The sequence below is a fragment of the Coturnix japonica genome, chromosome 9 (assembly GCF_001577835.2).
Source record: "Coturnix japonica isolate 7356 chromosome 9, Coturnix japonica 2.1, whole genome shotgun sequence".
In the NCBI taxonomy this organism is placed as follows: Eukaryota; Metazoa; Chordata; class Aves; order Galliformes; family Phasianidae; genus Coturnix; species Coturnix japonica.
In genome coordinates, this window is record NC_029524.1 from 3,462,716 (window position 1) to 3,488,397 (window position 25,682).

Genomic DNA, 25,682 nt, shown 5'->3' on the forward strand with positions numbered 1-25,682 from the left:
AGTATGATATTAGGAATGGGATGTGTGGAATTCACCCTCTTTTATCCGCTTTTTATTAAATACAGCCCCATCCAGAGGGAAGCAGACAAACATCGCAGAAGCTGTGGTTTAACTGTCCTTCCCACGGCTTCAGGAGGGATCAAAGCAGAGCCCTGGCCGTTGCACAGCACTTGGATGGCTCCTTTCAGGTAACGGGGTAGTTTTCATTGCAGCTTTTTCTTGGTGCATTTGTATTAACTTTCATTCAGGTGGTGCTGGCTGTGTGAGTGCACTGAGGTCTTTTGGAGGGGGCAGAGCAGCTAATTAGAATCATTTCCAAGGTAACAAGTCAATGTACCCAACGGCCTTTCAGGAAGGTTAAGATTTACAGTGAGACTTGGTGGGGGGGGGAAGGTAGCTCTCATCAGGATGAAGGAAAATCCTCCTCTCTGAGGTCTTTGGGGTGCTGTTTCTCAGTGCCTTTCCTCTACAGTCTGAAATATTCCCAGGACACAGCTGAGGGTTCCTGAGCCCATTTCTACCCAGTGTCCCGTTGCTCTAGGTCTGCAGGTTTGTGGATGAAGCAAGGTTTAGCAAAGCTATGAAAATATGAGGCTCTCTACCTTTATTAGCCTTGCTTAGGGGCACTGTTCCCGACTTTTTAGTGACTGTGAAGTTCATTGGCAGCAGGCAGAGCTACATTACTGTCTCATCATGCTCTCTTGAAGCAGTTTCAAGGAAATACAGCCCTTCTTTGAATGGCACCATCAGATCCTTGTCTGTCTCCTCTAATTGCTCTTACTACAGGATACTGATGCTTCAGATTGTGAATCCTTTGTGGCAGGGACTCTTTGTTCTGGGCTTGCAGAACACATCCTGCAGCAAAGGCTCTGGCCCGACTACAAACACCAGGGTATTTCAAGAACCACACTCCAAGAGCACCAGCAGGGCATAAAGGGCACAGGGATCTTGCTGCTGCATGCTGGCCCCTGCCATTGTCAGCATCCACGCTGCTCAGAGCAGTGCACATCACCTTCCATGCTTGCACTTATTCCTGTTTATTCAAGGTGAGTTTATTCAGAATCTAGAGGCGATTTTAATTTCAGTCTCTCACCTCTTTCCTTCACCAGATGTAGAATCATAGAATTTTTTTTAGTTGGAAGGGACCCTTGGAGACCATCTGGTCCAACCCCATGCATTGAACAGGATTTTAGTTTGAAACCATTTCCACTTGCCCTATCACAACAGTCTGTCCCTCATCAATACTTCTCTGAAATGTGCTGAGCAAATAGAAAAAAGGTGTCCTTAACATGACACCTAAAGGATGGCGTCCCCAAAGGGGGAGGTGGAAGGTCCGGCTGGCCCAGCTGGCTGGACTAATCCAGTCACAACCTTCACTGTGCCTCCAGAACTGTGCCTTGTTTCTGCCATTGCCCTGCAGGCATGTGGCCCGGTTGGGTGGGTTTTGTGCAGGATGGAGAGCAGGGCTAAGAGAGTTGCTAAATGTGCGTTATTCATTCAAATGTCGTCTGTTTGCTTCAAGTCAGCCACGGGAGGGCTGGTTTGGTGCTGACACACACTTCTGCTGGCACCTGCGGGTTCCATCACTGCTTTCACCCAGCCCTGACCTCACTCCTAATACCCGGGCGGTGGCTGTGAGCTGTGCAACGTCACCTCCTGCACTGGGGCTCGGCCATCCCTTGTCCCCAGAGCTGCGGGCATGCTGTCAGCCCCAGGGCAGGTTGGGCTGTGAATAGGCCAAGCCTGCTCTCCTGGTGGGGCTGAGCATCCCTCTGACCGGTCTTTCTGCTCCAGATCAAACACAACCTGCTGGGAAATTAAACCCAGCCTCTCACGGTCTGTAATTTCCAGTGAAACCTCAGGTGTGACTGGGAGGACACAGGCTTTTCTCCCTCCTCTCTCTTGCAGAGCCTTCACAGCACTTCTCTCAAAGTGTCTCTGTCCTCATATTCCCCTTGCACCACTGACCAGGACAAAGAGCAGCACCTCTGCTTTCAGTACAAGTTTCCCTTTGGGTCAGGATGAGCTATGAAGTTGGCAGGTATGTGTTGGTGTGTGAGGGCGCTGCTGCCTCCTAAAGCCCAGTGGGCAAATGGAGAAGAACGGGCTGTGGATACATGGGGGAGCACTGGGATGTGGCTGTCAGTCCATATTAGGTAGAACACAGGTAGAAAAACAGAGATATTCTAAGTTTTGCATAAAAGCATCACCCCACACTTGATAGAGGGAAATCAGCTGCCAATGCAGGGAAAGAGAAAAGCTATGGTCAGTCTGAAAGGGTTCAACCTAATCTTCCCTGCAGAGAGGACACAGCTCTGGAGGCTCTGATGCAAGCATCCCCCAGTGGACAATGTACATGGAGGTGGGGAGAGAGGGGGAATGATGAAAGCCTCACAGTGATGATGCCTCAGCCAGGCACTCCTCTGGCCCTGGGAACCCATCCCAAAGGCCAAGGAAGAAAACTGACCCCGGGAGCTGCATAAAATGGACTGAATCTGCCAGCATAGGGCTTTTGCCAGGCCCTGAACATCAGTAGTATCTCCTAATGAAGCACCAAGATGAGGATCTGGAGCCAAGCTCCCTCCCTTTCTCAGTGCTGTAAATCACGGTCCTTCTGTGCACTCAGCAGCAGCCAAAGCTTGTAACACTGGAAGAGAGAAAATGCAGTGCAGAATCCCCAAAGAGAGGCACGAGCTTCCTAAGAGGAAGCTAAAAGGGGATCACAGCTGCAATTTCCCTTCCAGTGGGTATAGACTGGGAGCTGTGATGGTGCCCTGCAGTGCTGGGTGGGCTGGGCAAGGGCTGAGCCCACATCCTGTGCTCTTTGGGGGCATCATAGGGAGATGGCCATGACAGTATCTCTCTGCTTGGAGGGGAATCTGCATGATATGGCTGTGGCAGCTGTATGGTAAACGAGGTTGTTATAGCAAAGTGAGCATCATGCATCTGCGCAGGACAAACTGAGGTGCTGGAACTGCTTGCCAACAGATCAGGCATCCCTTGGAAAATGGGCATGGCAGCACATGAGGTGATGAGGAGGTGAGTCGGGGGCTGTGACTGTCACAGAGCTGGGCTTTCCTTGCTGTGATGCTGAAACTTCACAGCCATTGCATCTCCTGGGGGGAGGGGGGAAAAAGGTGGATAAAGGGACTGAGTTTAGAACCAATAAGTCTGGAAATGGTGGCAGTGGGGGGAGAAAACAAGGTGGGGAAGCAAGATGCTTGCTGTGCTGCAGACTGGAAGTACCCACATGTCCTTGAATATGGTGCTGGCAGGGCACAGGGAAGGCAGAACCCCGAAGGGTTATCTCATATCAATGCTGATTTCCCACAGTGATGCTCTGCAGCTGAGGGCAGCCTGCAGGTCCCTCTCCCATGGTGTCAGGCCCCCTCTCGTGGCCAGCGGACACCTGTGGGTGGCACTGGGTGCCTCTGGGTCTCCTCCAACCTTCTCTGCCCTTCTTTGGCAGGAACGCCCCAGTCTGGGGAGCCTGTACCCATGGGGAGATGTCACACCCACCCTAGCGCTGCTGTACCATTGCCACATGTTTGGGCAGGATCTCCCCCTACTCAGGCATGTCCCCCCCAACACTGTTCTAGGAGCTGGGATTTGGGGTCTTCAGGCTCAGGACAACCCACCTGGCTCCCTCTCTTCTCACTTTACATAGGGAAAATAATCCTGATGAATTGCCTGAAGCCAGATTTACCGTCCCCCCCCCCAGCCCTTCTCCCTCTGCCACTTTTTCTCCTCTGTGACAATAAATCAGTGCTCCACATAAACAAAGCCCTGGAGATGTAGTCCTTAAAACAGCGCCCAGGAATCACACAAACACAATTTTTCCACTCGAAGGGTGGGAGGAGGTTGGGTTATTTTTCACTCTGCCACTCCTTGCCAGAGGGAGGGATCTTTGTTGCAGTCCCCATCCCCAAAACACCCGGACCCGATGGGATCCCACTGGCTCACCGCAAGCCTGCACTGGCTTCCTGCAGCTTTAAAGTTCCCTCTACACCCAAAGGAAAAGAGGGAGGAGAAAGGGTTTCATCATCGTTCCCGAGTGTGGACTTATAAAAACTTTGCGCTCACGCTGCCTGGCTCACTCATCAGCTCACCGTTTTCAGAGCAGGACGGGCCAGAGCCCTCACACAACCCATCTGCTGGGGTGCACCATGGGGGTCCATCCCGAAGCCGCCAAGTCCCCAGTGGATGCCCCCAAAAGCTCCAGCACCTGCTCCCGTGGAATCTTCTGCAACATCAAGGTAAGGAGTGGCGATGCGGGAGGAGGAGGCTGGCACCGATGCAGTCCCAGTGCGTACCAGTGCTGAAAGCAAGGCTGATAAAAAGGGGCAGAGAGCAAATCCTGCACCCCGGCCCCAGATGAAGTTGTGGAGCACCAGGGCTCGATGCAAACGGCACGATGTGCTGTGTCCGGTACACGGTGTGCTGCTGCCGGGGAATGATTAACCACATCCTGGTGCGAAAGCAAAACGCTGCTCTGGGACTGTATCCATTCCCAGTGGGGAGAGGAGCAGCTTTGGGAGCGGTGGAGGTGGCTGTTGGGGTTCTCTCATTTTGCTTCACAGCGCTTGAGGCAGCAGGGTGCAATGTTGGGGTCCTGGTGGCGGACCCATCCCGGGGTGTCCTTCCCCAGCAGCATCACTGAGCACACGTCTGCAGTGCTTCCCAGCTCAGGGTGGCTTCAGTAAGCCAAGGCATGAGGTCTGGGGTGGGGAGGAGTTTGGTTTGCTGTCAGGTGCTGATGTTTTGGGGTTGCAGGCAAGCATGCCAGCAGCATGCAGGGAGCTGATCCTTCCAGTCCTGCGTCCCTAAGTCCCTGCTGCTGTCCAAGCAGGTGACACAATTGCCCTTGCTGGCCAAAAAGATCCATGTAATACATAGAGTGGTATTGCTGATATTTGATGGGATGGGGGACAGAGGGTTCCCAAATGTCTCTCAGGCTGCCCCAGTGGGTAAAGCAGCAAAGCGTTCCCATACCATTAGCATGCAGGGGTTTGTCACTGCACATCAGAGGGGTGATGTGCACTGTCTGGATGGAGCCATCCGCCGGGGAAAGGCTCCTGCTTTTGAGATCAAATGTGTACAAAGTGACAGGTGATGCCTTTCCTGAGCTGCTCGCTCTTCCTGCACTGCAAGGTTTGTTTTAAAAATATGCATGCCTTAAAAAAAACAAACCCTGCTTCAAGGCAGTAAAGCAAGTGGAGGCTGTCAGTGCTCTCAGCTCCCCATGAAGGGGTAGAAAATGAAAGCATCAGGATGGAACTTTCAGATCTGGGAAGCTGTTTTGAGATGAAAGACAAGGTGTGCCATAAATGTCCTATCTGTACAATAATCCCTTTGTGTGCTGTGGGCAATGTGTTGGGGAAAGCTTGTGTCTGGGTTGTGTAGGAGGGCAGAAGCATGGGGTGTCCCAGCAAGGTCCCTCCTGCTAAATCCCAGCGCTGTGGTCAATGCAGAGGGAATGCTGCTGGTGGAAAGCAGTGGGTTTGAGCAGACTGTGGGGGTTTGAAGGGCAGGATGGGGTGGCAGCTCTGTGAGAGCCCTGCTGGGATGCAGATGGAGACGCTCTGTGGTTGTGGTGCTGGCACACAACCCAGCTGAGTGTGGTGCTCCGTGGGGACTGTGAAAGTTACTTTGTGTTGTGCATGGGAATCAGTGACCGGACTGCAATAACTGTCTGATATAGCTCTGATATTGAGCAGCATCACTTGGTGCAGCACATGGAGTGTCTGCTTTGTATCCCCTCACTGAAGCAACCCGGTCTCTGCTCCTGTTTCTCTGTGTGGAACATGGGGGTGCTTGAAGCCCTCCAGAGTTTGGCTTCATATTGTCTCAAAGAAAGATTACAGGGTGTGAAATGCCTTCCAACAACATGCCAACCACTTCACCCCAAATTAGGGTTCTTTCTGAGGAGTTGTCTATTTGCAGTGCCTCCTTCCAATTACAAATGGTTCAACCTCTTTGCCCTAGTTGTTTTTTGTGTGGTTTTGCACTAATCTAATTGGCAGCTAATTGCTTGTCCTGAGTCCCCAGGATCACGACAAGGAGAGCTCTCTACATATCCTGTTTGTAAGCTGGGCTGTGCTGGTTTCAGCTGGGGGGCAAGTGGCAGGAGGCATTGACACTGCATTGAGTGGGAGAGGAGCCAGGAGGACAACAGGGGGTTATTGTCGCCAGTGTCAGCTGAAAGAAGCTGAGGGTAGGTAGATCTCTCCTCTCTATACTGCCAGGGGGTCTTCTGCAGGAGAGGAATAAAGCCTTGCCTTGGGGTCTGAGGTCCCAGCAGTGCCAGGGCAAGTGCTGTCCTGTTCTTCAAAGGAACTGAAGGAATTTGTTGAGGGGAGTGCATTTCAGAAGGCTGGAGATGTAGGAGTTGTGCTCTTGCATCCTGTTGGAAGAGATTAGGAATCTCTGTTGAAATGTCAGCCAGAATAGAAGGTGTACCGAGTCATTGGCATTCATCCTGAAGAATGGCTTGAGGCTGGAGAGCGAAGCGTTGAGCAGTCATGGTGTGTCAGGGCCACCAGACCAACCAAGAAGATCAGGGGTTGTTTCCAATAGTGGGTGCTGTGTAGGGTGGGATGGTGCCGTGAAGGGGTATGTGGCAAAGGAGCACCAGAATGAAGGGCAAGTGGGGTCCTCAGCACTCATGGTGGTGCTGCTGATGGTTCCGGGCTTTGGTGCATCCAACGCTGTGTTGTACCTGGGTTTGGTGGGATTGCCTTCTAACGTGGAAGAAGAGTCTGGAATAACATCAGCAGCAAGATGGGGAAGAGCCAGAGGGTAAAACAGGTTGGAAAGTTCAGTGGGATCAAGGTCTAGGAGACACAAAACGAGTCGATTTTATGAGGGGTGAGGTGGTTCTGTGCCCAAACACAGTGAAGGAGTGGTCAGCGGAGATAAGATTATCACAAGAAAAATAGGAGAGGAGTGTCGCTGATAGGGAGCTGTGGGTGTGTGGGAGGAGTGTTTGCACATGTTTGTGGGGCTGGGAAGACAGAATGAATCTGAAGCTGCCTCTGAGAGATCACGGTCAGAGCCTCAGGGAGAGCACAGAGAAAGTGAAAGAGAAGACACAACTGTGCAGCTGGTCTGCCTGCAGGAGTGGGATGGCTGCTTGCAGCACCAGATATTGCCAGCAGAAGTGGTCTGATGCCCACCCAAACTCCTACTTCATTCTGCAGTGCACCTGCACCGCATGGCAGCCACGTGCCTGGAGCCTCTCTCTGTGCAGCTGAGCAAGGCAGGGCTTGCACAGAGCTCAGGATCCGGCAAATCCCACGCGTGCCTGAGCTGAGAGAAGAGCAAATATTGTCTTTGCACTTGACAATTGGTGGTTGTAAAGCTTGGATTACTTGGCAGTAGACATTATTGCAGCTAATCACCAGGGCAGCCGCATGCTCTAGACAATCCCCGGCTGTTTTATTTGTTTATTTGTTTAATTTTTTTTGTAAGAGAAATAAGATTTAGGAGCCAGCATTACCACTGGACCACACTCCTGGCTCTGAGGCGTTGTGCTGAGACACGGTGGCAGGGTATTTTGTTCCCTCCATAGAAACAGTGGGGTTTTTGTGTGTTCTTCTTATTTTCTTCTACAGAGCTGTAGGCATTGCCTGTAGAGGGGTATCTGCCCCCGTGTGCCCATGTATACCCAGATGAAGTGGGCAGCTTGGGTGATGAATTCAGAGCTTCTCCAACCCTCCAAATGAGAGAAGGGGGTGAATCTCAGTACAGTGAGGGCAAACTCATGACCCAACATTCCCAGACAGCCAGAGCCTGTTGGTCTCCAGTAATGGATGACCCTTACCAATGAAGTCAGAAGGCTTCGGTTTGGTCTTTCAGAAACCTGAAATACACTTCCAAATAGCACTGTGTGGACAGAAAGAGCTCACAGAGCGTCCTTACTCCTCGTCCTTTCCAAATATTTACTCCAGCCAGATTCATTGTGCGTCTCCCTGCTCTTGGCCGCGTCACGCCTCGGTGTCATTAATCAGCAGAGAGCAGTTTGATGGGCTCTGCAAGGATCTCCGCTTCTTTTTACGGCTCCCCAAGCAGCTGTCGTGTCCATCTAATAAATTAGGCTCTGGCTCTTTCCATCCAAGTCATTAGCAACTGGGCTGCTCCCACATTAGCACTGATATGAGCACAGCAGAGCCAGGGCAAGGAGGTGGCACAGACTGGAACATGGAGCTGCAGCTTCGGGGGGCCTCCAAGGGAGACCACTGATGTCCACAAATGTGGGGCTTCAGTCAGTACTAGGCATCTTAAGAGCAGTAAAAAGTAGCTCAGTTGGCGTAGCAGGAGCAGTGGATTCCAAAACAATGCTGTTTGTTGTGTTTTTTTCTACCCAAATTATTCCACCATCTGGAAGGAAAAGCCCTTCCTTTGGCACTCATTTGCTTCTCCAGCATGTTCCCTTCAGGCAGAGCTGCCAGGGTGAAGACACTGAGGAAGGAGGTGAGCAATGACTTTGGAAAGGAGTGCTGCTATCAGGGCATGAAGTTGTGGAAACAGAGGAAAGAATGGATCCTTGGCTCACTGCTCCAGGCAATAGAGAGGAAGTGGTAGTGGCCGTGCTGCACTTGGCAGCACCTTGGAATTCAAGGATCATGTCAGACTCATTATTAAGAAAAAATTCTTCTTGGAAAGAGTGGTGCTGCTCTGGAATGGGCTGCCCAGAGAGATGGTGGAGTCACCATCCCTGGAGGTGTTCAGAGCCATGGAGATGTTGGCACTGAGGGATGTGGGCAGTGGCGTGGTGGGGTTGGCTGCAGTTGGACCTGAGGGTCTCAGGGGTCTTTTCCAATCTAAATGATTCTATGAAGTAACCCTTAAGATCTTCATGTCCAACCATAATCTTGAAAGACTCTACTGATCACTGAGCCACCATCTTCCTGAGCCTTGGTCCCCACAGAGGTGTGCTGGGCTCCCATCCAGAGAAACACTTCATTCTTTGAAATAACAAGAGATCTGAATCTCGTTACCTTGCTTTCACTCTGACCCATGTCAGCACATGCATGGCAGGTTCGTGTTCTTTTCTCATTTCACCCAACTTCCAAAGCATTTTATTGGCTGCATTTATGATGCCAACCCAAAAAAAGCCTCTTACGAAACAGCTCGTTTTTCATTGCAGCCTGTTTTAAAGTCCAGTCTCAGCATACTTTTAGTTAGTTGTTAGTTAAGACCAATGACTGTGGTGACAGCGTGTTATCTTATGTAAGCAATAATGGAGAGAGAGCAGCAGGAGATACGAGAGCACAGCGTGGCAGATGCAAAAGGTGGTATGGGGCAGTGCTGCCCCAGGGCACACATCCAGCCCCAGGAGCCACAGCCTGCTCCAGTCCCCAGATGCCCACCCAAAGGATGGGCTCACCCCCTCCCTCTAACCTCTCCTCTGCCAACCCCTGCAATTCTCATCCTCAGAGCAGGCTGGCACTGCTGAGCTGAACCCAGCTGCCCTGACCCACCCTCCTTTCCTTCTGAGCACCCCACTCATGCCTGTGCTGGGAGAGCTCTCCCACAGCTGCTCCACGTCTTGGGCAGTCCCAGCTCTCCTCCTTTTCCCTTATGCTTCCTTATTCGAATGACTTCAGTAAGGTCTGGCCAGAGCTGCGAGAACAGAAATTAATGTTCTCTGGCAGCAAGATCCCCTCTCCATTTCTCATCCTCAGGGTCACCTCTCTGCATCAGGCCAGCTCACTTGGGTTCATTTATTACGCACGAGCCCAGGCCAAGATTCGGGAAAGTGAAGGTGGCAGGTCCAGCTGTCAGCAGAAGGACGCGTGCCTGGAGGTGCTTTTGGGTGCAGGAGCAGAGAGCTGTCTGGTTTAGCTGTTCCTTTTCTGTTCTGTCACCTGCCCAGCAGTGTTTCCCAAGTCACATCCCACCCTGTCACGGGATGTTTTGTGATGGTAATGGCCCAGCCTGGGACCTTGCCCTCACCTGCTCAGCTGACAGAGTGTCAGCTGTGCACGTGGTGTGTCCGTGTCTCTGTATATCTGCACATGGTGTGTCAGTGTGTCTGCTCACACCCTGCCAATGGGGAGCTCGTGGTCATTGCTGTGACCCCTCATTCCTCTTCCTAAATCCATCTTCTATTCCCCTGTTGTCTCTAGGTTATTATCTCTGCTCTCATCTCCCTTTCTGGTTGTTACCCTTTTGGATGCCCAGCTCTGCCAACTGCCTGGTGCCATCTTCCCTTCTGGGAGAAGCATCCCAAGAAGCCACCTCCTTGTGCATAAGGACAAGGTTGATTTCATTCTTCTTCCATGCCAGGCTTCATACAAGGAGCCCAGGCTGCTGGGTGCCAACATCATATCAAATAAATAGCCTTGAGGAGCGCGTTGCTGTTCCTCTGTCCAGGACATAAGGAATTTGTCAGCACTTCAGTACTTTTGATCCCCCCATCCATCATCCTGGCCTTCCTGCTGTTATCTCCATGGGACACGCTTCCGGTGTTCAGCAAATATTTGATTTCCTGTGAATTTAAATAAAAAGGCCTTTTCCCTTTTTTTTTTTTTTAAAAAAAAAAAAAAGATTTTAAAATACTTCTGGCACCAGGCAGGACACATTCCATTCCAAAGAAAATAAAGGAAAACTGTTCTGGCTAAATATAGATCAAAAGACACTGGTGAGCTGCCTCCATGTCCCCAGCCAGGAACGCTTCCCTCTTGCCGGCCACCCTCACTCTTCCCACTATGCTCCTGCCCTGACCCATCAACTTCTATATTCCCTCCTCTGCTCCAGGGATGCTCCGTGTCCATTTGGATGGGTTGCTGGCCCAGCTCTAAGAGCAGCCTGGGGAAAGATGCTGTTTTTAGAACAGCACGGAGGTCTTCAGCAGTAAGAAGGCATTAAGCATGTTGTGTTCTTTCCCTTTGGGGTGTTTAAGGCTTTTAAAAATACCTTCCTCCAGCACCCCAGCCAATTTGCCTTACAGCCAAGGGAACCCAAGGGACCAGTGGGAAGCAGTGGGTCTCGGGGAATGGAAAGCAGTGCAGCCATGTTGACCACCTCAAGACCCTGTGCGTACATATCTCAAGCCCCTCACACAGGACATGGTGCCCAGCAGCTACCTGTTGGCAGGGCAGCCAATGGTACTGGCTGGAATGACACTTTATTGCCCACAGGTGTTTGTGCTGTGCCATGGCCTCCTCCAGCTGTCCCAGCTCCTCTACAGCGCCAACTTCAAGAGCAGCCTCACCACCATCGAGAAGCGCTTCGGGCTCTCCAGTCTCTCCTCGGGTTTCATCTCCAGCTTACACGAGGTAATTGGGTCAGGTGCTTGTGTGTGGCCACAAGGGGTGTCCAGAATCAGTCCAGATTTCCTCTAGAAGCAGACCCTGGCCAGCAGTCTCACCAGAATCCAGACCTTTTCCCGTCTCCCTGAGCTCCTGATGGCCTTGTGGCAAAGCACTGTCTGTCAATGATGTCAAGTTACTGAGCTGACCTCAGTCCAAACTGTGTCCAAAGTGCAGCTCAGCTACTTAAGAAGCTTCAGGGTGGAAACAGCCTCGATTTAAACCTGACTCTTTATGAATGGCCACTTAATGACAAGATCATCAGGCAGTTCTGGAAGTATGAGGCAATACACAGCCCTTTGAGGTATATGCTATTACTCACTTACTCCTCTGGAATAAATTCTCTGGATCATGTAGTACCAAAGCAAAATCCAGTATCCCTTGTACTGTAATCTTTGCTTATCTAATCAGCAGCAATCCCAAGAACATAAACCACAAAGAGACAAACAAGGGAGCCCATATAAACATGTATAAAAAGGATATATACATCCTAGGGTTAAAATGTATCGCTTGTCCCAAGTAGAAAAAAGCCATGTAATGGTAATTTTCGTGTGCTTATCCTGTTGCCTGAAAGCTATAGGTTGTATACCAAATAGGCTGTATGTTCACACATCTTTCAGTTGATCAAGGAAGATGGGACTGTTGGTTATGTCTGTAGCTGCAAACGTTTAGTCTCACAAACATTTGCAACAAGCTGTACTTTGTACCTTATCTTGTGTTTGCTTAGAATTATGGGAATGAAGGTGATAAATTAAGTTTCTTGCTGGATTTGAGGGAATCATCAGGTTTTTGCCACATCTTACAGAATGGGGAGCATGTGTGGGTGGTGAGTGAAGCCCCAGCCAGATCCCAGGCAGGTTGTGAAGCAGACTGTGATGACAAGGGATGCACACAGAGAGCCAAGGCCTGATGCCTTTTGATAAGAAGGAAGTAGTGATTACTATGAATGCATGAGGTGAAGCTGAGGGTTGTCTTGTTCCAGCTCTTAGGAAGGTCAAACAACCATGAGTTACTAAGCAAGCTCTCTACTCATTTGGACATGTTCATGGGGGACCTGACTCCTCTGTTACATCTCCTGATGTCCTCCCTGTTTCACTTTGCTCTTTCCAGATTGGCAATGTGGTCCTCATCATCTTTGTCAGCTACTTTGGCAGCCGAGTGCACCGCCCGCGGGTGATCGGAGCCGGGGGGCTGCTGCTGGCACTGGGAGCCTTCCTGGTGACCCTGCCCCATTTCCTCTCAGACCCCTATGAATATACCACACTGAGTGTTGGTAAGTGCCCCCACCCTTCTTGAGAAGGGGATACTGGGAGAAAACAGCCGGAGATCTTCCCCAGGTTCTGTTGTGCCCACATGTGTAGTGGCCATGCACAGGAGAAGAGCAAACCAAGGGCTAAGGGCTAACATCGCTCCTGGCTCTTGATGTAGATATGTGCATCTTGAATTCATCCTCTGTGGGCACATTAGTGTTGAGCTCCACCAGGTCTTATTTTGGCATGGGGATGAACAACCCCAATTCATCCTCTATGGACACTCAGATGTCCTGGTCTTCTTCTCCTTGTGTCCTCCCAAAATGCCTTAGGGTCATGTAGGACATCTGGAGGAGCACACACAATTGGTTGAGGGCCAACCACCTCACAAGAGCAAAACTACAAGCACAAAGCACAAATACAGGATGTAGCAATCCATTGTACAGTTCTGGGTGGTGACACCACTTTCAACCTGTTCCTGCCTGCAAAAGTCAAAGAAAGGCCATCAGCAAAGAGGTGACTGTGCTTCCCCAAAAAGGGGAGGGTGGTTGTATCCACCCCACACAGAATTTGGAGTGCTTGGAGGGACTTAAGGCCCTGGTTTTGGAGATGATGCTTGTATCCTTATAACATTGGATGAACCCCTTCATTTCTGTGATTTTCTTGGGGGGGGAGGGCAGTGGTGCATTTAGAAATGTTGGATATTAAGAAAAACTCAGGAGGAGTGGTAATGCACTATCACACACTGCCCAGGGAGGTGAGGGAGCCACCTGGAGGTGTTCCAGAGCCACGGAGATGTGGCACTGAGGGATGTGGTCAGTGGGCACATTGGGGTGGGTTTGGGTTGGACCTGGGGATCTGAGGGGACTTATCCAACCATAGTGATTCTGTGATTCTATGATTCTAATTCCCAAGGCTACCCAAAGGCTCTGCAGTGCCTTCAGCTTTTCTGAATGCTGAGCTGGGTTCACACCAGAACAGTCCTGCCCACATTGGCCTTGTAGGGATGGCTGCTGTACGCTCCGGATGTTTGTAGCCATGGTGTGTGTTAGTTCTCGCATGCTCCAAGGGCAAAGCAGTCCATCTGGCTGATGAGAAGGATTCAAAGAGGAGGTCTGATGTATGTGTCCCATCCCTGCTCTAGCCAGTAAGAGACTTCATGGCTTCTGATTTAACCTGTTAGGCTTTGGGAACCAACTGGTGTTTGTGAAGCCAGCTCCTGTTTCAGAACACAGCCAAGCTGCAGTCCCCATGCTGTGCCACCAAGGGGATGGCAGAGGTCACCCCACACCTCTGGTTAGGAGATGCAGTCTCCTGGAAAGGCTTTGAGTCCATGCTGATGGAGCAGTGGCTTTGTCAGGGAGCTAATGGGTCTTTGGCTGTAAGTTTGCCACCTCAGGAGGTGTTCATGGTCTGCCTGCTCTGCACAATGGGACTCCAAGCATGTGCAGGGAGTAAAGCACAAGGAGTCCTGCTCGCACACTCCTCCCATCCCTGCTCCCCCTGAACAGAGGAGCTCTGCTCTGCCAGGTGTGGGAAGGCTGATGCACTCAACCAGGGCCAGCTCCTGGCCTCACCAGTGAACAAAGACCATTGATACAGAAAAAACAGCCCTGGGTTAGATTGTCCTTGTTTAACCTCTGTGGCTCTCACTGCTGCTGCCATAAAGCCTTTATTAGCCGAGGAGGCTCCTTCTGTCTGGCAGCAAAGACCCTCCTGGCAGTGCAAACTGAGCTTGCATCAGGAATTTTGTGGTGACTATTAGGAATGTACCACCACAGTCTGCCAATGAGAGCCCCTAGTCACCAGGCAAGCATTTGGAACTCTCATTTCTGCTTGCTCAGAGGCATAGAAAATGCACAGTTAATATACGAGTGAGGAAGGTGCGATGGAAATGTTGAAAAAAAATTACAAATAGCAATAATAACAAAAAAAGCCAGAAGGGGAAGAGCTGACAGGAGAAAACCAGAGCTTACTTTGTTTGCTCAGTAACACAGTCAAATTGCAGACAAAACGGGTTTTTCCTTCCTTTGCTGAATATTTACACTTTCCCACCGGCTCAGACACCGTCTGTCCAAGGGCTGTTGTCATTTGGCCGAGCCCAGCAGTGCTGCAGCCACAATGAAGAGCTTTTTATTTTCTGCTCACAGCCTGAATGTGACTCAGTGGAATGGGGCTGCAGGGCCGACCTTTCTCCTCTGCAGTTGCAGGAATTACTTTGCTTCCTTCTTCTTTAATGTGATAAAACCCACAGCTGGGCTGTTTGCTACCCTGAGCTGAGTGCGGTACCCCTGGGGGGTAAAGGTGATGAGGAGTGCTAAACAAAACAAGTGATCTATCCCAACTATCCCAACACCAACAGCATGCACCTAGGAACAGACTTGGAAGACACCTAATGTTTGCAGATTTAGTGCAGCTGTGCAGGGGAGAGGTGGGAATTAAGGTCAGCCTGAGCTGGGAGGTGAGAATTAGGTTCAGCCTGAGCCAAATTATCACTACATGCCCCAGCAGTATTGATGCAGTAGCAGGTAGGAGTGTGCTCAGCTCTATAATGCTCCTTCTTTTCTATTGCAGGTAACAAAAGCCAGGTCCGGGATGAGCTCTGCTATGCAGAGAACAAGTTTATGTGTCCAAATGCCACCCAGGACCCCCAGAAGGAGGCCAGCAGTATATGGACAATTATGGTCATTGCCCAGCTGTTGGCTGGAATTGGGACAGTTCCCATCCAGCCCTTTGGGATTTCCTACGTGGATGACTTTGCAGAAGCAAACAATTCTCCATTGTATGTTGGTGAGTGGGAAGAGCATTGCTTTATGTCGCTTTTTTTCCTTCAGATGTTCTAGCTGAGCTGGAGAGGGGCTCCTGGCCTCCAGGTGAGCATGCAGAGGGACTCAGGTGAGGTCAGGTCCATGGTAGTGACCCATCTCCTGTTAGACAGCTGTTCTCTGTAGGGTTTTGTTTATGGTGTGGGTGTTAGGAAGCTAAAGAACCAGGGCAAGGGGATGAGATGGCTGAGATGGAGTTTCTCACTTGTGTTAATGTCTGGGAGAATGTTCCACTATCTGTGGGCAGAAGTAGTAAGGGAGCCTTCCCTGAGGTCATTGCCTGTTCTTACAGAGCATCGGTTGGTTGGGCTTTAACCAGAGGTATGATGGCCTACAGGAGCTGGTTAATGCAGGTTTTGCATCTAAGCTGGCACTTTTGCCATGGAATTGGCTATCTGACCCTGCCTGATGCTTGCTCCCAGGTTAGGAAGGACTTCTGAGCTCAAAGGGATGGGAGCTGGCATCTGTATTACACTGCTCTTTTGCCATGCGAATGGCAAAGCTCAGCTGGGGCTGGTGTGCCTACATGAGCTTTGAGTTTGGTTATTTGAAAACCTGATACTGGAAGTTATTTAAAAATCTGATTCCCCCTGAGTGACAAACAATGTATTCAAAGCAGCCAATGGCATCAGCGTGATTTATGAAATAAAAGCAGATGTTCCAAAATAAGAGAGGTGCTTAAAGAGAAGGGAAAGCCTTTGGGCTTGGGCTCCTAAGGATAGACACTGGACAAGCCCTGAGGAGCTTGGCAAGGTCTGCAGACTCACCTGGCATCTCCTGTAGAGGGCTGGTTTGTTCCTGACTGCATAGGTGGTAATTTTAGGGCCATGGGAATGTCTTGGGGGAAGGGAATGGCTTCTGTGCATCTAGGTTGCCTCAATACAGCGTAAATGCCACTGGTGCCTGAGTCTTGTTCTATTCTGGGGAAAAAATGAGTTTCTTCCAGGAAAGAAAGTCAGATCCTCTCATTCCAAGGAATTCAAAAGGAAACACTTTGACCTCATGGGTTTGGTCTTGTTATCTGCTTTTGGGGCAGGAATAGGTCAGATGAACCAAGGGTGATTTGCTGCCCTTTCTGCTCTCCCTCAGTCAGTGTGTTTCGTTTCCGCTGATGTTTTGAACAAACAATTTTTGCTCATTTCTAAAAGAGTGAGGTGACGGTTTTGGTTTTGTGTGTTTTTTTGCCTTCTGTGTGAGGGTTAGAGTCTCAGTCACCACAGGAGCCTCAGAGCCACCTCATTACCTACCTTCCAACACAAACCATTCTATGATCCTATGATTTTTCTCCTTTGCATGCTGTAGCATTATTTTTTCTCCATGTGGGAAGACAAAAGCCATGTCTGAATGAAGCTGTGACCTACTCACACTCTGCTCCTTTTCCCAGCCATCCTCTTTGCCATCGCGGTGTTTGGCCCTGCGTTTGGGTTCCTGCTGGGCTCTGTGGTGCTGCGGCTCTTCGTGGACATTGGTAGAGTTGACATGGGTGAGTATTTCCCAAGTTGGGGTGGTCTTCCTAAAAGCCCTCTGTGAATCAGCAGATTGCTCTGAGAGGGCTGGAGGTAGAATGCACACCTTGCTTTTGTGACCCAAATAAATGGGCCTGGGATAGCATCACAGGGTCACTTCTCCGTCATCTCCCCACAAGGAAAGCTATAGATGGACCTGAGGTCACTGTGGAAGCAGTGCCCTGCAGCAGGGACATCTCATTGTCCCACCAAGCATGGCTCCCATGCTGAGGAGGTGCCATACTGCACAGTGCCAGAGAGGATCAGGGTCACCTAAAGCATCCAGCAGGGAGAAGGCAGCCATGGGGCAGCCATTGTCCTGCATGTTCATGGGACGTCTTGATTCAGGTTGGATGTCAGGAAAATCTTCTCCTAAACAGTGGTCAGACACTAGAACAGGCTGCCCAGGTGGAATCATTGTCCTTGGAAGTGTCCAAGAACTGCTGAGGAATTTGGTTTTGTGAGCAATATTGGTGATAGGTGAATTTTAGACTAGACGACCTTAGAAGTCTTTTCCAACTTTACTGATCCTTTGATTCCACTCAGCCTCTCTCCCACCACCCTTCACCAGCATCTGCAGGGATGGAACCAACCTGGCACCACCACAGGTCTCGTTTCCTCTATCCGCAGTGTGTGCTTATTATTCCTGGTAACTTAATCACTAAAGAATTCTCCCTGGCTTCATCAATAATGTGGCTTTTCCTGTGTTTCCTTTGAGAGATCAGAGCCTGCATGACATATTTGTCCCGTGCCTGATAAGAATAATAAATGAATCCAAGACAGGAAACAGCAAAAAGCCTTGGCTTGCACCCTATGGCAGCAGACAGATATAGCATCTCCTGCCCAGTCGCTCCATGATGACGTCCACATCCGCAGTGGATCGGTGCTTTAGGGGCAGTGAGGCGATTGTTTAGAGGGGAGGGGGCCACTGCTTCTATGTTCTGGGCAGGAAGCCGACCCTGAGCCCTCCCAGAAATTCCCTGCAGTGGGGAGATGTGCTACTTGTGCCAAGCCAAGCAAGCCTTTGACCTCCGGTGAGCAGCTGGAGGATGTCCACATTGGGATGGAGCAGTGCTTGTCTCTCCTCCTTTTTCCGGACAAAGGGTGTGAGCGCCCGGAGTTTTGTCCATTCGGAAGACATTCTCATTAGAAATGTTCTTTTGCCAGCACGAGGCTGTGTGAGTTGTCCAACCTGGAATCAGTGGGAGAAGAGACATTTCCAGGAAAGTGGCCATGCCTTTTCCCAGTCCCCATCTCACGTGGGCAGCATGGGAAGACAGCATGGTCCCAACCCAACCGATGCTCATGGACTCATGCCATCAGTGTGTTGTGATGTTGATTATATGTGTCCCATGGGTACTGGTGAGGCTCAGAGTAGTTTGGGTGGGGACCAGTGAGGAAAGTTCAGCCGCACACACATGTATGGGCAGAGGAACTCACTGATACCCAGAAGCCAGGGCTCATCTTGATACAAGCTGGTGGGAGCTCTCACCTCCCTTCATTTGCCATACCAGCATAGACATCCATAGACTGGGCTCACACCACTTTGTCTGTGTTTATGTGGATATTTTCCCCTTTTACCATTGGACTTGTAGAGGCAGAGCTCTGATGGTGTGTCTTTGTGTCTTGCAGCAACAGTGACCCTGACCCCGCAGGACCAGCGGTGGGTCGGAGCGTGGTGGCTGGGGCTGCTGATCTCCTCCGGCTGCTTGGTGCTCACATCCATTCCTTATTTCTTCTTCCCTCGGTACATGATGAAAGGAAAGGTGAGACTCCTCCTCAGGAAGGCCTTACCAGGGTAGGGTGGTGGCTGCAGGTCTCTTTAGGGTTCCTCTTTGGTAGAGGTCTTTCCTCTGTAACTTCACTCTGCCAGAGTGTCCAATTCCCTGTCAATGGTAATTACCATAACTCAATACCCTACCACAATGCCTTCTGTGAGGTTACAGTCACTGTTTGGAAAATGGGCTTTTTGTTTGGAAAAAAATAGGGAAGAAACAAGGCAAGTTTCCCATTAAAACAACAACAACAACAACAACAACAAAAAGACATGGAGCTATCAAAACATTCCACTTCAGTGTTTTCAAAGCCAAGCCTCGTTGGTTTTGTTTCAAGAAAAATAAGGTTTGGGGGAGTTTTGGTCTTGTTTAACCGTTGCTTCTTTAAAGGTCAAAATCAAACCCTAGATATTTCAGGATTATAGTTTAAGGACCCACCAGACTGGAGCTGGTCTGTCTCCAACTTCCATTTCCCCTTTCTTATTTCCAGAATTTAAGAAGCAATATCTTCTTTTTGGTCGAAGTTCAAAGCTTTCCAAGCTCTTAAAATGTCTCTAAATTGAGTCTTGTAGCTCTACTCAAGGGTTAAAGATGCCCATGATGGGCTCTGCTGCTCCCTGGCCTCACTGAGTCCCAGGACAGCACCAAACAGGCACCCTCACTCCTCTCATGGCAGGATGCTCTTCTCTCCCTCCCCAGGACCCAAGCTCAGAGGACGGCATGCTGAGGAAGATGGAGAAGAGGGAATTTGAAGAAACCTCCCTGCTGGAATTTATCAAAAGTAAGGAACTGACATTTACAGGCAAGGGTGAATGGGGGGGAGGTGGCGTGTCCTGTATCCCATGACTGGGCTGGGCAGACTCTACAACATCAGCATTTACAAGTTGACCTCAACTGTGTTGGGTGGAGATGCCAGTCAGGCCCCTCCAAGGCCATAGCACGTGAGCACCATCCTTCACTAAGAACAATTAGGATGAGAGAGAATGGCCTCAAGTTGTGGCAAGTTCAGTGTTAGGAGAAACTTCTCCAAAAGAGTGGTGATGCACTGGAATGGGCTGCCCAAGGAAATGGTGGAATTAACATCTCTGGAAGTGCTCAAGAACTGTGGAGATATGGTACTGAGGAACTTAGTGGGCAGTATTGGTGGTAGGTGGACGGTTGGACTAGTGGTCATTTCCAGCCTTAATAATTCTATGACCGCTGAAGGAGGAATGCTGCTTCCCCGCTGCTATTAGTCACCAGCATTGAGGTTTGAATTGTTTCTGAAGGTAGTTTTGAAGCTCTGTAAGAAGCCATGGGGCTGCTGGTGCCACCAGATGCTGCCTTGAGGTCGCTGCACCTCGGCTCACCATCTTGTTTATGAGTAGCTGATGGGATTTCACTGGTGAAAGGGACCACGTGATGACCTTTCTTAGGCTCATAATGACTTGCTTCCAGTTGAAGTCACTCCCTCCCCATTCACTGCAGTCACATCCTGTGGCCATCAGCCCCTTCTCTATCTCATTGAGCTTTGATGGATGCTGGCACTCAACTGAAAGAGGAAAGCTAATTAGAGGCCAAACAAACAGACCTGCTTCTGAGAGGCCTGGAGTCAGTCTGCCTGGGTTTCAAGACCAGGATGTCCTGGCCAGGCAGGGGAACTATCAATGTCCTATCAGGAAACCATGCTGTCTTCCTCAGCCACAGGAGCCATGTCGGGGCCTTGTAGCTAAAATTTGTTTTTCCTGTTGTTTCCTTGCAGGATTCCCAAAGATCTTCCTCAAGCTGCTCCTCAACCCCCTGTTTATGCTTCTGGTGCTTGCTCAGTGCAGCTTCTCCTCTGTCATTGCGGGTCTTTCCACCTTCCTCAACAAGTTCCTGGAGAAGCAGTACGGCGCAACTTCCTCTTATGCCAACTTTCTCATCGGTGAGCAGGGGATGACCACATCTGTTCACTTGCTCTTGGGGGCCAGAGCAGCTCTTGTTGGAAATGCACGTGGGTGAAGCAGGTCTGCATAGCTCTGATGCTGAAAGAAGTTGGCCAAAACGAGTGGTTATGCATCAAGTTTTGCTTCTACATCTCCAAGTGAAGCTCCTGCGGCTGAGAGTTCTCATAGGTGCCAACTGTTTGGGTCTTGGTTCTGCCTTGAGTCTGTGGATTCTCCCAGCCACATTGAGGTCCCCAGCCTCCAGCCAGCAGCAAGGTGCCTGGCAGGCAGGAGCCCTGCCTGATGCCTTCGTTCCTCTGCAGGAGCCGTCAACCTGCCAGCAGCAGCGCTTGGGATGCTCTTAGGAGGAATCATCATGAAACGCTTTGCCTTCTCCCTCCGGGCCATCCCCCGGTTCTCCGTGGTGGTACTGGTTTTCTCCATCCTCATCTGCTTGCCCATTTTCTTCATGGGCTGCTCCACAGGGCTCGTCGATGGGATCTACCCCTCCAGGTAATGCAGACACTTGGGTTGTTCCCAGCTTTGTGTTCCTATGCTCTCCAACTCTTGACTTGATTATCCATGGGGTCAGTCCTGGAGGAGAGATAAGCACTATGCAGCAGAGAAGGCTTGGAAGGACATTTATTCCTGATTTCTCAGGGTGTATTTTTCTCTCTAGCCCTAGATTTCTAGGGGGAAAGTAGTAGTGCCAGTACCTATGTCCACATGGAATGTGCTGCTCCTGTTCCAGCTAGTCATCACCTTTCTGCTCACCTGAGTAGAAAACTTTGACTACTACCCTATTATTTTCTTCTTAGTTATTGAAGTGACATTCAGACTCCACCCCAGGCTTGCTGTCAAGTGCATCACGCAGAGATTATATGCACCATCAGCGTGTCTGTAAGGCACTTTTGTAAACATTTCCCTTTGCCAGTGCTGGGGCTCCCATCCCATGGTACAGTGAGGGACAAGGCTCAGAATGCCCAGTTAAATAAGACAAAACAACAAACTCGTGCCTGGACAGCATTTTAGTATTTTGTTCTAAGGTCTGTATGGCACATAATATTAATTCAGGATCATACAATAGTCCACTTGTCATCCCTGTTGGCATCCCCATTGGCGCTTTGCTTGAGAGCAAGACTTTGTGCCCTCTGCTCAAGCTTAGATGCCACGTGCTACACTTTGGAAGGCAGCTTGGCCTCATGGTGCTGACCTCTTGCTGGTAACATTAGCCCTGGGACTCACTGGACTTGATGGGTTTTGCTGGTGGAATGGGAAGCTGGTAGGTGGACTTGCATGACAAAAGGGAGGCTGGAAGAAGGCAGAGATTCATTTCATGTTTGCAGCCACAGTCCTTACCTCACCTTCATCTTTTTCTGCTGTTCATTGTAGCATGTGAGGTGGGCCACATGGAGCTGTAAGGTCTGGGGAGCTTGGTAGATCTTTCAACCTCTAGCAGCAGCTCAGGAGTCTTCAGAGCTACTGCTGTCTGCATGCTGGGACGTGAGTCCATGAGAGGGATGGGACTGTTTGGGAAAGGCCCATACTGGAGTTGTCAGTGTTCCCACTTGCAGCAGCTGCCTTGTGCTGGCTGGAGAGGAGAAGGAACGTGATAGCATTGCCTAACTCACATAAGGGACTGTCCCATTGGATCACATCCAAGCAGACCCTTCCTTCTCATCAAAGACTTCAGCAGAGACATGTCTCCCAATGACGGTTGCGTTTTCCATTTCCCAAAGTCCCAGCTCCATCATCTTCTCCCTTCTGCCTCTCCTGCAACACCTGTAAGAGTCCAATACCCAGACTGCTCTGAAAGCCATAGCCTTCAGAAACAAGAAAACACCATTCCCCTTGGGCACCAGGTGCTGTGAGCCAGGTGGACTGTGCCCACAGCACAAGGATGGACCCCAGGGCAGCAGGCAGAGGGTGCTGCTCCAGCAGCTGAGTTCCCTTGGGTAGTGAGGCAAGACAGAACAGATCGTGCAGCTTATCCTCTTGCCTTACACACTGTCATCAGGTTTGTCTGGAAGCGAGCCTGCTTCCAGTTGTTGTCTGGATGGCGTTTCCAGCTGGGGCTCCTCGCACATCTGTTTGCGTGGTTTTGGATGGAGCCCAGATAACATTTCTCCAGGCATTTGCTGATTAGTTTTCAGCTGGGGGGGGAGAAAAGAAAAAGTGTGTGAGCACTGGTTTGCAGACATAACATAATTACGGGCTGCTAAGTTCCCTGCGCACTGCAGAGGTACCTGCAGGGGACTGGGGTCTGGCACAAGACCAGCCTGCTCCGGGCAGCATCCCAGTGCGCATAGGAACAGGGAAACAGGTTAGCTAAGAAGGGGACTGGGGAGAGGGACTATTTTTTTCCTTTCTGCCCTATTTCTATTTTTTAAATCATTATTATTGTGTTTATTTTCTCTTCATTGGCAGAGCGTTGGGTTCCCAGCAAGGAGTTAAGGCACCAAGTGGTTGCCGCTGCTCTGACCACGTCTTTCACCCGGTGTGTGGAGAAAACAACGTGGAGTACATCTCACCCTGCTTCGCCGGCTGCACCAACAGAAGCACTGATTCCTCAGCTCCCAGACAGGTGGTGAGTAGTGGGAGAAGGATGCAGCCACCAAGCTGAGCTGTTGCCCAGAGAAGTGTGGGTGCCCCATGTCTGGAGGTGCTCAGGGCAGGGCTGTATAGGATCCTAGGCAGCCTGAACGGGTGGGGAGCAGCCAGCCCATAGCAGGGGTTGGGGCTGGGGGTGCTGTAAGGTCCTTTCCAACACAAACCATTCATCAATTCTATGGGCTTGCCAGGTGTTAATCCTTCCAGATCTGTCACTTGTGAATGAGAGAAGGTCTTGTGTGTGAGGTGGTGATTTGTGGCCATTTTGGCCACAGTGACCATGAAGTAGTCAATTTTAGGAAGAAAGCTGATCATGGGAGGACAGATTTTAGGCTGCTCAGGAAACTACAGTTAGTAAGGTCTCCTGGGAAAACTGCTTTTGAGCAGGGAGGCTTGGGTCTATCTGAAGGGTGGGCAGGCCCTGCCTTGGGCTCTAGCCCTGGGATGAATAGAGAATGGTGGCACATCCCCTTGCAGGGGGTCAGGGCACCTGACATGATGCTTACGATGCTGATCACTCCTTTAAGAGGTGTGGTCTGACACATAGAATCACAGAATCATTAAGGTTGGAAAGACCACTAAGATGATCAGGTCCAGCCCGTGACCACCCAGACTGTGCCCCTCAGCATGACAGCTGCCCTTTGCTTGAACTCCTCCAGGGATGATGACTCTACCACCCCCTTGGGAGCCTCTGTCATGTCCCACCCCTCTCACAACATGACAAGGGGAGCTTTGCATGTTTGTTTTGTTTGTTTTCAAATGTTTCCTATAGATCTACAGGAACTGTTCCCAGATCTCTGCTGGTACTGGGCTGTCCTCTGCTAAGATGGGATCCTGTCCGCTCAGCTGCTCCCACATGCTCCTCCCCACCATCTTCCTCATCTCCTTTGCTGCCCTGGTGGCCTGCCTGTGTCACAACCCCCTCTACATGATGGTGTTAAGGTGAGCAGTGGGGCAACACCCCTGGCTGTGAAGTGGGGCAATTCCCTAAATAGCAGAATGTTTCCTATTTCAACAGTGCTCTTCCTTGTATTTTATGTCAGGGAGAATGGAGCAGAGCCTTACTTAAGAACAAAACCCTATGCTGTGGCATACCCACAAATTGTCACCCCAGATCCCAGTAGCTCTCCCTGGTGCAGACTTCCTAAGCCCCATTGGGTCGTTCAACCTCTGTTCTCTGTTCCAAACTGGAAGAACTGGGGAGGAACTGGGTCCGTGGCTATGAACCTGACACTGAAACCAAAAGAACACTGCTGCCACCAACTGTGACCTCACCTGGCTTCTCCTTTGCAGGGTGGTGAACCAGGATGAGAAGTCATTTGCCATTGGCGTCCAGTTCTTGCTGATGAGGTTGCTGGGTGAGTGACTGCCTTGGGGCTTGGGGGGTGACGGGGTATTCTGAGCCTTGCTACAGCCACAGGAGGCATTGGGACCTCCTTGGAGGCAGCAGGTGAAGCACAAGGAAGGCAGAGAGCCTGACACTATTCTCTTCTCCAAAGCCTGGCTGCCAGCTCCAGCCATGTTTGGTGCCCTCATCGACTCCTCCTGCATTTACTGGCAGAAACAGTGCTCACAGCGTCGCTTCTGCGTCTACTACAACAATGACTTCCTTCGCAACAGGTACCTGTCCTCAGCTGTGGCACCTGGAGCTGCCATGGGAACAGTCCCCAAAGCCTCTGGGGCTGCCTCTGGATAGAGCATCTCCCCCCTCTTCTCTTTACAGATACCTGGGGCTGCAGGTGGGATACAAAGTGGTGGGCACCATCCTCCTTGCGCTCATTGGCTGGAAGGTGAAGAGGAGCAAGGAGTACAATGTGCAGGAGAAGGCGGCCGGCCTGGTGTAACTGCACAGAGAATGACTGCACTTCATTTGCCCACCACCAGCACTTTGACTTCTGGGGAATTTGGTTGATTTCTTGTTCTTTTGTAATGGAGCAACTTCAATATAGCAGCTCCTCCATCCTCTCGTGACAACCTGGACTGGGGAGAGGACATCTCTGTGCTCCCAACAAAGGACAATCCCCACTGGTCCCATCTTTGGATGCAGACTTGGACACAGCAGGGACCAGCTCCTCCAGATGGGTCATCCAAGACTCACCCGTTGCTTTGCAGGAAGCAGGAGGCAGATGGGGGCTGTGTTCCAGTTGGACACATACACAGATGCAAGCAACAGTCCTGCTCACCAGTGCATTCCAGGCAGGATAAGAGCAGGACTTGCTGCCAAGTTCTGGGGGCTTCCCTGTTTGCCCCAGCCCATCCCTTTGCACAGGTCAGCATGGACATGAAAAGTCGTCTCTTGTGGTTTAGTACAGAACATTTTGGAATGGGTTTTACTGTTGTGTTTTTTTAATAAAGGTCAATTTTCCATGTGGTGTGTCGGTCACCTCCATCCTGTAGGCAGGTAAGGGGCTTCTGCCACAGTGATGAGATGGAGCTGAGTTGGAGGAGCAGAGCTGGGGCTGGAGGAGAGTGAACTGGGTCTGGGTGATGAAGTT

General features: G+C 50.6%; 1 protein-coding gene across 2 annotated transcripts; it reads left to right on the forward strand.

The window, feature by feature from the left end:
* Positions 1-1,532: 1,532 nt before the first annotated feature.
* SLCO2A1 (solute carrier organic anion transporter family member 2A1) lies at positions 1,533-25,554 on the forward strand. 2 transcript variants are annotated; one of them, XM_032446443.1, is made up of 16 exons: positions 1,533-2,041; positions 2,955-3,039; positions 4,119-4,256; positions 11,145-11,282; positions 12,426-12,588; positions 15,140-15,355; positions 16,775-16,873; positions 18,528-18,661; positions 19,370-19,451; positions 20,412-20,576; positions 20,901-21,090; positions 23,005-23,164; positions 23,960-24,129; positions 24,481-24,545; positions 24,687-24,807; positions 24,911-25,368. In XM_032446443.1, exons 3-16 carry the CDS (start codon positions 4,167-4,169, stop codon positions 25,029-25,031), a joined length of 1,914 nt encoding a protein of 637 aa, XP_032302334.1. In that variant the 5' UTR covers positions 1,533-2,041; positions 2,955-3,039; positions 4,119-4,166; the 3' UTR covers positions 25,032-25,368. The 2 variants fall into 2 exon arrangements, with proteins under 2 accessions (XP_032302334.1, XP_015726661.1); XM_015871175.2 differs by lacking the exons at positions 1,533-2,041; positions 2,955-3,039 and having other exon boundaries at positions 3,343-4,256; positions 24,911-25,554.
* The last annotated feature ends 128 nt before the right edge of the window (positions 25,555-25,682 follow it).

Excerpts from the sequence above, each read along its gene's own strand:
- SLCO2A1 (XM_032446443.1), top strand. The coding sequence starts at position 4,167 with ATGGGGGTCCATCCCGAAGCCGCCAAGTCCCCAGTGGATGCCCCCAAA. Across the intron at positions 4,257-11,144 it reads GAATCTTCTGCAACATCAAG|GTGTTTGTGCTGTGCCATGG; the intron begins GTAAGGAGTGGC and ends TATTGCCCACAG. Across the intron at positions 23,165-23,959 it reads CCTCAGCTCCCAGACAGGTG|ATCTACAGGAACTGTTCCCA; the intron begins GTGAGTAGTGGG and ends TGTTTCCTATAG.